This window comes from Pagrus pagrus (assembly GCF_965226575.1).
Source record: "Pagrus pagrus genome assembly, chromosome: 16".
NCBI lineage: Eukaryota > Metazoa > Chordata > Actinopteri > Spariformes > Sparidae > Pagrus > Pagrus pagrus.
Genome location: NC_140200.1, coordinates 4,322,723 through 4,334,902, shown reverse-complemented (window position 1 = coordinate 4,334,902; position 12,180 = coordinate 4,322,723). Strand labels below are relative to the sequence as shown.

The 12,180-nt window shown below is 42.1% G+C and overlaps 1 protein-coding gene across 2 annotated transcripts; it reads left to right on the top strand.

The window, feature by feature from the left end:
* Positions 1 to 1,649: 1,649 nt before the first annotated feature.
* hmgn3 (high mobility group nucleosomal binding domain 3) lies at positions 1,650 to 10,346 on the top strand. Of its 2 annotated transcripts, none has more exons than XM_084378391.1 (6): positions 1,650 to 1,818; positions 4,058 to 4,108; positions 4,424 to 4,453; positions 6,538 to 6,588; positions 7,414 to 7,509; positions 9,437 to 10,346. In XM_084378391.1, the coding sequence occupies exons 1-6, from the start codon at positions 1,804 to 1,806 to the stop codon at positions 9,476 to 9,478; spliced, it is 285 nt and encodes a 94-aa protein (XP_084234517.1). In that variant the 5' UTR covers positions 1,650 to 1,803; the 3' UTR covers positions 9,479 to 10,346. The 2 variants fall into 2 exon arrangements, with proteins under 2 accessions (XP_084234517.1, XP_084234516.1); XM_084378390.1 differs by having other exon boundaries at positions 1,651 to 1,818; positions 7,411 to 7,509.
* Positions 10,347 to 12,180: the final 1,834 nt, after the last annotated feature.

Here is a 12,180-nt window from a genome sequence, read left to right as displayed (position 1 = left end):
GACATCGGCCCATGTAGGCAACCCTTTGCCCCAATCTCTATCCCAGTAAGAATTTGGGACACCCTACCCCGAGCATGAACGGGGCAAAATGTAAGTGTACGACTAAGCAGTAGGTGCAAGGGGGAAACTGGGATTGGGCCTATATCTGAACCGAAAAGGGGCACGAGAGTTTGCAAGAATTTGTGCTTTAACTTGAAGGGAAAACTTACACTTGGAGATATCCCAAAATATATCCTCATCCTTTTTAAACAACAAACAAGACAAACAAAAAATTAAGACCGGTCTGATCTTTTCAACTCCTCTGAACCAGTTTGCGACAGTCTTGGTGGCTCTACACTTGGTTCGCCCTTTGGAGCCTCTGCTGCTCGGTTTGTACCTTGTTACGGATGTCCACTGAGTTTAATTCTGGTGCAGGAAAGTGAGTGATTCACAGTATTTTGCAAGTGATGCACGAATCTGATACACAAGATAGGTGTCCTTGGCACGCTGTATCAGCAGATGAGGTATCTGAATAGGTATCAAGAGAGAAAAAACATTGAATAACTATCGAAGTGATTAGTGATGAAACATCCGTGAGCGATCTGATTCTTTTAATATGAACAAAGGGAACCGGGAGCCATTCTTTTTTAAAATTGCGCCCTCAATCCCCCTTTACATAAATGTGATTTTAGCTTCAATCACATTCAAGACAAGGCAACTATATTCATATAACACATTTCTAACAGGGGGTAAATTCAAAGTAGAAACTTCATTTTTACCATCACTGGTAAAAATGTTTATCGATGCATGTGCTCTAATACACGTTCCCTGCCAGAAATGAAGTCTCTGAAAGGGTTCATCACGTGAGGGACGGTTGCATTATATACCAAAACACATTATGTCACTATCAACACAATATGGTATTTCCTGGTCTAGCTTTTGCTCATTTATGGCTTTATTTCTGGTCATTAGTTATCCAGTTATTATGCTGGATAATCCCGGTGTTAGCAGACGGATTTGCAAAAATGAACCTCTGCTGCACTTGGAGTGAACTTGTGCACAATTTAGCCTTTCATCTGTTTGTACACCTGTCAGATATCCTTATATTTTACACTCTCATGTGAAATGTGTCCTCATCATGAAATAAACACCACCACACAGGTTTAATTTGTCTGCAGTAGTGACCTTATTCATTGCATTGTTTTACTAGTATCATGTTCCTGCAGGGACTGGCACCTCTGCAGTGATGCTCCCGTTTGTTGTGCAGAAACGTGGTGTATGATTACTCTGGTTCTTTAGAGCAACCCCTACAAGACACAATGCACGCCAGCTCTTCTGGAGCTCGACATTGTGCCATTGTGCCCGTTTTTTTTCTCTCTCTGGTCCTTTGTGTTTTATTTACAACATTCTCTCTTTCTCTTCTCTCATCCTACATTACCCAGATCCACCGAGAGTCGGCCCCTCTTTCATTGGCCTGTCTCCACTTTCCCTCTCAGCTATCGCCGTCTGGTGGGATCTGCGCACAAAGAGCGCGCAGCCAATCACAGCCACCCTCTGATAAATCTCGGCCAATGCCCGCCGCTCTCTTATTTACATAGAGACGAGGCGAGCCAATCCGGAGTCAGCACAGGAGAGGATTTTGACCCCTCTACCCAATGGCTGTGGGAGGTATAGAGTTTTGGGGAGTGCATATAATCAACATATTATCGAAGGTGCTTAGATATTGATCCTGTATTTCGAGGTAGTTCAAATTCGCCTCTCTTGGACCTTCGGGTTTGACCTTAATTTTTTTCCCAGCCTGGTGGAGAATAAATCACGCGTAAAATGCCGAAGAGAAAGGTGAGTGTCGTTTTGTGCCATCAGGCTCACTTCACTGTAGTTTTTCTGCTCTTGCATTTGAGGAAAATAGCGGTGCGCGATTTCTGTCGAGGCAGGTGAGGTGATGCCAAAGTTTGGGGAAGCGTCTTTCCGTCCGCAGTCTCTCAGGTGTATTTTAACGCGTCCTCGCCTGTATGCGAGACGTTCCTTCAGTACTGTTTTTTCATTTTTACACCATACATGTGCCTGTGTTCATCTCAATGGCCGTTCTTGTGGTCGTTTTATATGCCACTTCCCTCTCCACTGTGCGCACTGGTGAATGTCAGACGGACCCGCCGGATGGATGGATGCGTAAATCCCGTAGGAGATGTGCGCGATGATAATTTCTTCGGGGCGCTTTTTTTTCCGCGCATGTATGAGACTTATTGATTCCTGATTAATGTTGCGATCTTAACCGTGAAAAAAAAAAAAAAAAAATCACCACCACCACCACCTTGTGTCAGTTCGGTCCTCCAGTGGTGATGAACAGACGCCAAGCCGATTGAACGAACCCCACATCCAGATGGGAGAGAAAAGGAATAAAGAAAGAGGGGATCAGAGACAATCACCGCTGTGTTAAAAGAGGCCGTGACACTATCTAAACAGCGGTGCACGACGAGCTCCAGCGCATTGTATCAGCGCATACATGGAAATGGGGCTTTTCTACCATCCAAAAAACTGCCATTGTCTGCGCAGATTCGCCTTTGAGGACAGAGAATGGGGAGGCCTCTAGGGGCGGAGGTCGCCCACATGCAAATGATGCGAATGCCAACCTGCAGGCTAAACCAACATTTTCTTTTTTCTTTTTTTCTTTTTTTTTTTTTTTGCATGGTGGGGGCGGACTCTCCTGTGCACCGTCCTCACCTACCTGCAGCCCCGATGTGTTCATGATATGAGCTGATAAATGCAGGCTGACAGCCCCTCTCGGTGCGTTACAGCCGGTGTGTAAATGAATCCTAAATGAATTGTTTATATTCCATTATTCTGTGGGGAGCTCTCACTTATTGGCATGTAAACAAGATGCCTCCATTAAAAAATGTTGAACCACCAGGGAGATGATGTGGAATTGAAATAGGTGGTCTAATTAGGCAATTACGCAGCTTCAAGCAGGAAGAAAAAAAGACTTAGATTAAAAAATTTGGATTTGATTATGCGAAATATTACAGCCATCCATTGTTTTAAAATGATTTTAAGCATTTATATTTAAATCCAGAAAACTCACTTTAAATCTGAGAACGGATTTTATGAACTTATTTTCACCATCAACCATCAAAAATCCAAAATAATGTTTTGTAAAATTAAATAACTATCATAAAAGAAAGAAGAAAACCAGCGAATATTCATCAAACAGAAGCGGAACCAGTGAATTTTCAGCATTTTTATCAATGAAGGGACTTAAACGATCATAAAAATAGTTACATATTAATTTTCTATTAATAATTGAACCACTGACTCATCATTTTAGCTCTAGTTACACATTTATTACGCTTTTATTAGTAAGTGGGACTTTCCTCTGTAGAAAAGGAGCCTCCTACACGTGGTGAACTCAGGTTGGGGGGCAGAGGGGGAGCTGGCCCACCCTGGTGCCCCATGTTCGGAAAAAAACGGCACCAAAGTGCCCTGCTGGATGCCCCAATGGCAGATAAAACATGATGAAGAGCCTCTCGGATGCCCTTCCATTGGACAAAACGTGGCCTTAAGTTTCACTATAAATGTATCACAACTTTCAGCGCGCTGGTGTCCCATCACATACAGCTGGCGCCAACTCTGCCAACTTTTTTTAATGTCAATTTCTAACCTTCTGACCTTTTTTCCAAAGCTATACTGCTTAATTATTTGCACTATTTGCCTCTATTACTCCCCGTATTGCTCCACAGAGAGGACAATTGTTCTTTTTTTAAAAAGGTCCATTTATTAGTCATTTTACAACACCAGAAATTGAGTTTAAGTCTCTTTATGCTACGTACAAAAAATAACTGATTTTAAATATAGAAAACTATTTTACATAGTGGCGTCAGGACGGATGAAGGAGTCTAACAGCCCGAGGAAAACAAGCTGCTCCGTAGTCTGATAGGAGCGACTCTGATGATGGACAATCAAAACAGCCAGAAATCTAAATTCTGTTAATGTCTGAACTTAAAATGGGTCACGTCTTTGAGTGTGTGTTCTGCACTTGAACACTTGTTTACAGTCTCTTCACTCCTTGTTGCATTTCCTACAGTCTCCAGAGGGTCCCGAGGGCAAGGAGGCCTCCAAAGTCACAAAACAAGAGGTAAATGTTTCGACTGTGTTCGTGTGCTGTGTGCAGGCGTGTGTTTGCGTGCTGTGATTTTTTTTTTTGTACTGAGAGATTGTGTGTGTGTGTGTGTGTGTGTGTGTGTGTGTGTGTGTGTGTCTGTGTGTCTGTGAGTGAGAATAGACACATGACAGGTTAATGAGTAGGGGCACTTGTAGCAGTCACCAAGCAGATCAGGTCAAGATCAGCCCACAAAGGTACAACTGATATCTGTCTGCCTCTCTCTCTCTCTCTGTCACCGCCTCTCTCTCTCTCTCTCTCTCTCTCATTGATCATCCCTTGCTCCGGTAGCCCACCAGAAGGTCGGAGAGACTGTCAGCGGTGAGTTTCGTTCTCCCCTCCCTGTCTTCACCTCTGTCACTGTCCTCTTCTTCCTCTCCCTGCCGTCCCGCCTCAGTCTCGTGGGGATAGTAAAGTGTCGTATTACCAAGGCTCAGAGTTAAAAGTTTATGGATTTGATCAAGACGACATCAAACGCCGTAAACTTGCTCTCTGAGGGTCCGAGTCCGACTTGGTATGCATGTCTTTTTCTCTGTTGTCTTTGTCCTTCGATGGTCTGGTCTGTTGCAACACCTCGTTGATGTGCAGGGCTGCATGATTAAAATGTATTTAATATTCCAACAAACAGGTGGAATAAATTAAATCAGGAACAGTAAAGCAATTAATTTGATTTCCTAGATATTCAATAAACCAAAACTTTTCATGGAAAATGGCCAAATTGTTCCACAAATCCCAGTAATCTAATAGATCATGATATTATCCAGCACATACATCATTAGGTTGTCTTTTTTTTTTACGAGTTCATGCAGCTCTGCCACACAGGCCCTGTGATTTTATCTGTCGTACTTTGCATGTTGGACCCACTTATACTGGGTCTTTGCATGTGTTCGTACATTTGCATGTGCACTGTATGAGAATAGCTTGACATTTTCGGAAATATCCTTATTCTCTTACTTCCTGAAACGTAGATGAGAAGATCGATACCACTCTTATGTCTGTACGCTAGCCATGACGCTAGCAGCTAATTAGTCCAAGTCCAAGCTCCAAATGAAGAGTGCAAGGCTTTGAAGCCAATTTGACGCAGTGGCCAAACTGTGTAACTACAACGTCACGTGATGCACGCTGGACCAGAAACACTTTTTCCCGTAAGCTTACATTTGGGAGGAACGGTTGTAAAACTATATATAAAAAAACTAATTTCTGAGCATCACAATGACTCGTTTCACTATCAGAATTTGATCAATTTGGTCTCGTACCACTTGGAAAATGTGGAAGACCCCATTAATGACTAAATTATTTTATCCTCATTCAAGTTAGCAAAGAGCTAAACTTGAAGTTGGTGCACACGCTGTGTCCAGCTCTCATTATACATCCATGGGAGGGTCCAAGAATTAGTTACGTAGGCGTGGGGAAAAAACAAATTCTCTCTTGAACGATTATGTCTTGATGCAGAAAAGTCAGTAATCGGAAATTTAAAACCCGATCCTCGACATAATGGTTGTCTGAAACCTCTGAAATCTAAGCTAACTGTCCGTTAGCTGTGACTGCGGTAAGAAGAAGAAAGAGAAAAAGAATATTTCCCAAAATGTTAAACTACTGAGACACTTTAAATTGAAAGCACTTAGCATTTCTTTTAGCATCACTCTGGTTTAATATCACCTTATCTTTGTGGTTCCTTCATTCCTTTAGCGGTTAACCTTAATAAGACTTTTTTCTTGCAGTAAACCAACACTGCTTGGACTGCATGACCGTAAAGAAGTCATTTTATTAAGTCGAAAAATGTCTCGGTAATTCTTGCATGTCATTTTAAACGATACGCCAAAGTACCTTCAGTGCAACAACAATTTATGTCTTTCATCTATCTTCTTGTGTGCAGTGTCACTGATTACCAAAGCATAGCAGAGATATTCTGAGAAGGAATCACATGATTTAAGTTTGTCACGGCGGCGGTTAGGGTTAGCTCGTGGCTTTAGGGTTTGTGTAGTCCACGCCGAGCAGCCTGGAAAAAAGCTCTGCAGCGAACTTGATTGCACCGAGTGGCCAGAATTCAACTCCCATCTGATATAGCCATTGTACGGTGGTCTGAGGTCAGTCCGCTCTGAGAAGAGGCAGATATTTAAAACTACTTAGCACAGGATCAGATTGCTTAGGAAATACAGTACAAGTACTTGGTTATTAATAATATTTACAGTGGAAGCCAGTACAGACTATTCCAGGCCTCCACGTGTCCTGTGTGAGTCCTAGTGAAGCGCTTGTGGCTAAAAAAAAATATTTTAAACAGTTCGGAGATGGCTCTGTCATGTAGAGATGAGGGGGGAACTAAAAATTAATTATTATTCCTCCCGAAAAAAAAACTATGCACTGTGTGGTCGGTCAGTCCTAACTGATTTCTGCATAATTTCCAGAAGCCTGCTCCTCCCAGGGCTGAGGTCAAGCCCAAGAAGGCCATCGTCAAGGTAAAGTAGAAACACACACACACAAACACACACAACTACACCTACAATAACTTATTTATATCCCCATGATATGTCTCAGGCTCTCGGTTGCCCCTGACTACGAGTTCATGCGCACGGACAAGGCCGCTGGATGTGGAAAACACAGCAACCCATGAAAACACACCTCACAGCTACAGCTGCAGCGTCCAAAAACATACATATTAGTGTTTATTTAAGATGCAAGGTGTCGGTTAAGTTGTTTGCAACAAAAAGATTCTCTAGTTTAAACTCTATTGTTATTACTTTGGGGAACTGATGATGATGTGCAGCATTTTTAACATTTTTATCCTCCCATTCTTTAATGAGAGGCATATGGTGAACATTATTATTTTGCAGAAGGGAACAGAGGAAGGAAAAATGCATCCTTGTGAGAATATTAAAGGTGCAATATGTAAAAAAATTGGCCAGCTGTTGTAGTCATACTCAACACAAATATGTGTCAGCATATCACCAGAGCCACCGCTAACTGCTGCTAACTGTAGCTAGTTAGCTTGGTTAGCTGTGCATCTATTGGTCCGGGACCTCAGAGCAATAGCGGAGTGTTGGTGTTTACAATGTAAGCACAGGAGCTTTGGACCGGGACGGGCCAGGGCTATCTGGTTAGCATGCTAACTTCAGAAGATATCTCTGCAACACAGTACATACAGCAGACATCATAATATTATAATTTTAGCTAATTTTTCGGATGCTTTCGGCTGAAATTCGTACACAATGCACCTTTAAATTAAACCTGGTTCACCTGATACACTCTCTCTCTATGTTCTTGTCATTTCTTCCACGCAGAAGGTGGCAGACGATAAGGGGCTGAAGGCGAAGAAGGGCGGCCCCAAGGGGAAGAAGGATGACGGCCCCGCCCAGAACGGAGAGACCAAGACCAATGAGGTATGACGAGGGAAAATTGAAAAAAACATGTTGATGCACATTGAGCCAGAGACGGACAAGAAAATAACCATCTTCATTCCCTTGTTATGTCAATCTGTGTATAAACATACAACACCCATATTCCTCCATAATCGCACTGCTTGCTATAACAAATACACACATCTTTCCCTCACAACAATGCATGCTGACACACACACACACACACACACACACACACAGATCTACGTGTCTCGTCCGTCTGTCAGTGTGTCCTCCATCAGAAACACGGCTCCCTCCTTGATGTCAGTGAGAGGGCAGAGTGAGACAGTCAGAGTTAAGGGTATGCTCCAGTGTTTCTAATCGAGTGCGTGTGTTGTGGCCGCTAACTCATTGCTTTTACAGAAATTGCATGTTGATTGAGTTAACATTTACCCAGAGTGCTTTGGTGTGCTGTGGCGTGTTTTTGAGAGAGAGAGAGAGAGCGAGCGACAGCGACGAAAGAGAAGAAATGAGGATGTCTGGCGTTTTGGTTTTTTTTGACGCGGTGTGCAGTGAAGTGGGCCAAGGACAACTTTTTTACACATCAGCAGGAGGGTTCGCTGCTCACACAGCTGTGATGTGAAATGTGATTGGCTCAATGTGTTCTGACAGCCGGCTCCACCAGTGGTCAGGGCCCGGGAAAATAGACAGGAGACGTTTGCGCCGGTGCGATCACGCCATCCGGATTAGAGCGTTGAGCTTGTTGAGGAGTTGTGAGTTTAAGTGAGCATCTTTTCTGAGCTTATTTTCATGATTAATCGATTAGTTGATTAATTGATTCGTCTGTAAAATGTCAAAAAACCCAAATCCTCTTCATTTATCATATTAGATTTCAAAGAAAGAAGCAAATTATTACATTTAAGAAGCCGCATTCAGCAAAAGTTTCACAATTTTGCTTGAAAAACTACAGAAATGATTAATCGCTTATTAGAAATACTTAAATTAAGTATTAAGATTCATTATCTTTCCATCGACTAATCCTGCAGCTCTAGTATTAAATCTGGGCCATGGAGGTACAAAAATCTGTATTTTAAGTTCTGTTAAATAAGCAAATAATGTGAATGCTTAAACTTTAGGCAGATTAACAGTCACTGGTAATCACTTGAGCTCGCAGCTTGAAGCTGTGCCAATCTTGAAATTGTGGTGAGTGGTCACATTTTAGCTCTCGAAACTCATTACCGCCCGCCTCACCCTGGCTTCGTACGCAGATTTCAAAGAAAAAAAATACCAAAATCATAAAACCATATTTTCTCACCCTGGTGCAATCCCCCAGACAGTGTTGGTTTTATTTGCTGAGATTTGAAGAAATCCATTTCTGACATTCCACTACAATGGAGGTGAATGACATTTAGTTTGTTCTGCTCACAGCATTAAAAAAAAGAAAAAGAAGAACGACATTTGAAAAACTCAATAGTTGCCTGTCTTCAGAAAACACAGTACCAGAAAAGAGTTATTACTGGAAATACTTCACACCAGAGAAACAAATTGACACGTTTTCTTGCTTTTCTGAGTTAGAAATCCTTAAAAAAACTCCATTAAAATATTGTATTGTAACTGTAAATATGTTTGTTGAAAGGAAATAGATTAAAGTGTTGGGAAATGTATTTCGTTAGATGAAAAGGTCGATACTACTCTCATTGAGCTAGCACCGGGAGGGGCCTGGTGCTAGCTTCATCCCGAGCGTGCAGACATGAGAGTGGTATCAATCTGCTCATCTAACTCTTGGCAAGAAATCGAAATCAGAAAATGTGGCACGTTCATCCAGCTCGTCTGTAATCTTTCACCTGGACGAGGCCGATTTCGTTACCTACAGAATGAATTATGTGTTGACCTTTGACCACCTGCTGCGTGATTGATCAGCATCACCTGTATCCTCGTGTAACTCTTCCCCCTCTCCCCGTCCCTGCAGGTAACTGAAGCGGCGGAGGAGGCGACCGAGGAGAAGGCGTAAAGACCGGGGCGCGTCCACCGACTCGTCCCCCTCTGACTCCATGGCAGCAAAGCATCTTTTTTTACTGACGATTTTTGTACCATGCTGAATTTTTTTTAGACTTGTGATAGTAGAGACGGACAACCAGCAGCCCCCGATACGTTCACAATCCTTACAGCTCCTCTACCTGCAGTATGTTTTTGCTTCGATTCTCCTCCCTCCTCCATTCGGTGTCACCGCACGCCTCTCGGAAAAAAAAAAACGCAGCGAGAAGACAGAATGAAGTGTTTTTATCAGACGGCTGCAGATGTTCTTCATCTCGCCTGAAGGGGGCCGTAAACACGACTGTTATGATCTCTGAAAACCAGCTCTGCCTGTATTTGTAGTCTTCTACATATACGACGATCATTATTATTATTATTGGCACTCTTGACTACTTTCCCCCCTGACGGTTACGGTGAGGATTTGAGGATGTGTAACAGCAGTTTGGATGCTATGAGATTACAAGAAGTTTTATAGTCGCCATGGAGAACATCTGCAGCGTTTTTAAAAAAATAAATAAAAAAGACATTAGTTTTTAGAGTCACTACTACTGTGTTTCACATAGCTCCTTTTGTAAATGTGTGTGCTGGAGCGAATGTGTTTGTGGGTCTCTGTGTTTGACTTAGTTCACTTTGTCCCCCCTGCCCCCACCCCATCCTTTATTTTTTTATTTTAATTTTTTTTTTTTTCCCACCCTCTGAACGCCTTGTCCTGCAGCAGAGTGACATAGCAATAATGAGTGGTGCTTCTGTTTCTAGATGGCTCTATTGGCTTTGGGCTCTCTGGCCTTCTTTGAGTTTCATCCTGTTGGGAGAATATTTTGAAATAAAAGAAAAAGTAGATGTCACACACGGGAGTTTGTCTGTTTATTTTTCCTGTCTCTTCTCTTATTGGTGTATAAAATAACTATAAAATAATTATGTATACCATTCATTGTGTCTGTATTTTCTCTAGTTTGACAGCTGTGTCATCCTTTGTTAGAGAAGACATACTGTAATTGTATGCCTGCTTTTTTGTATAGGTTGGAAAACTCAGGTAATCTGTGCAAAGCTCAATGAGACACGTGTCTGCATGTGTCCTGCTCTTTATGTGTTCGAGAGCTCCTGTTCATGTTTAGAGTTACTTTTTAAACCAACACAAAGCCAGCACTGTGCTTTGTGTGTGTGTGTGTGTGTGTGTGTGTGTGTGTGTGTGTGTGTGAGGTCGCCAGTGGCACGTGGCTGTGTTAAATACAACTGCTGTGTCAGGAAGTGAAAGGTCAGCATTTGCCAGAGTGGTGGGAACCATGAACCCGTACGGTCTCTTCATTGAGGGACGAGCCGTCATTCACACTCGTGGACCAATGATGTGGAGTTCACCCAGGTTTTAGGCACGTGAAGGTGTCGAGTAATGATGTTTGAATACCGCAGATACTGGAGAAGGTTGATCAATAAAAGTGTTAGCAGGAGCCGACGTGGTCAACAAGATGATGCCTCTTCACAGAAAGTACAAGCAGGAAACATGTGGACAGTGGAGATAAAATAAACGGAAATCTTTTTGTTTTTCTGTTAAGATTCTACCTTTTAACCTTGAGGGGACTAAACATTTTCCCTTTGGAGGGCCAGAACTGAAACTTAACCCATAAGACCCATTTAAGGACATTTAAATAAGGACATCTAAAGATTTTAGGACATTTAAAGTGTTTGTTACAAGCGTGTCACCATGGGTCCCTATGGGTTAATGTTAGGCCACAGACCAACAGCAAATAAATTCATAATAGTATATAAAATATTCAATGTTACTGCATTGTATTTTTAAAATGCAAAATAGTTTATGATCCCAGGTTCCCTCAATTGACTGAATTCCTCCGAAAAGTGTCTCTGCCTGCCCAAAAAATTATAAATGATTGATAATTAGGGAATTAACCTTTTATATCATTACGTTTTTGTGAGAAACATCTGTCGGGCCACATCTAACCTTATGGTGTGCCAACTTTAGCCTGCGGGCCTCACTTTGGGCAGCCCTGTTTTAACCCATACACCAAACCACTTGATCCAGACTAAATCTGCACAGGTACAACATAGAAAGTATGATATGATAATAAAAAGTCTTTGTGCAAACATGCAGACCTCAGGAGCACAAGCTAAGACTTAAGCTGCAACAGGTGCATTAAAGGGGCTCCATGTAGCAATTTACATGTATGAATCACTTTTTTATTGGCTGTGTGTGAGCGGATTGTAACATGACGTGAAAAATGACACCGTCCTCCGCTAACAGAGAGCATCAGTTGATAAAAAACCGGCTTCTGGCACAACACAGAATTTCCCCTTTAAAAAAGCAGCTTCCTGGATTTATGCACTGATCTCATTAGTCCAGTACAATAAGACATATGGCTGTAATGTCAGGAAGCGATTTAGCAAAGGGTGTGGATTAATGTGGTTGTCTACTTGGCTTCAAATTCATAATAATATTAGAAAATACGATTGCTGTAGCAGCTATAAAACCTTTGTATTCATCATTTACCGGTCACCAGTGGACTTTTTGTTTCATCACTAATAATCAATAAACTTCTATTTATGTTGTAGAAAATTAAAAGTGTAACTGATCAATCATTCCTCATCATAACCTTTGACTCCTCTGTGGCCCTGTGCACAAAAAGTGCTACAGAGTGAGGTTGCCTCCTTGTGGTCATGTCAGCCAGC

Bases quoted from the DNA above. Each gene is read 5' to 3' on its own strand.
- hmgn3 (XM_084378390.1), top strand. The intron at 6,589-7,410 runs GTAAAGTAGAAA...TCTTCCACGCAG, and splicing joins CCAAGAAGGCCATCGTCAAG to AAGGTGGCAGACGATAAGGG. The intron at 7,510-9,436 runs GTATGACGAGGG...CCGTCCCTGCAG, and splicing joins GAGAGACCAAGACCAATGAG to GTAACTGAAGCGGCGGAGGA.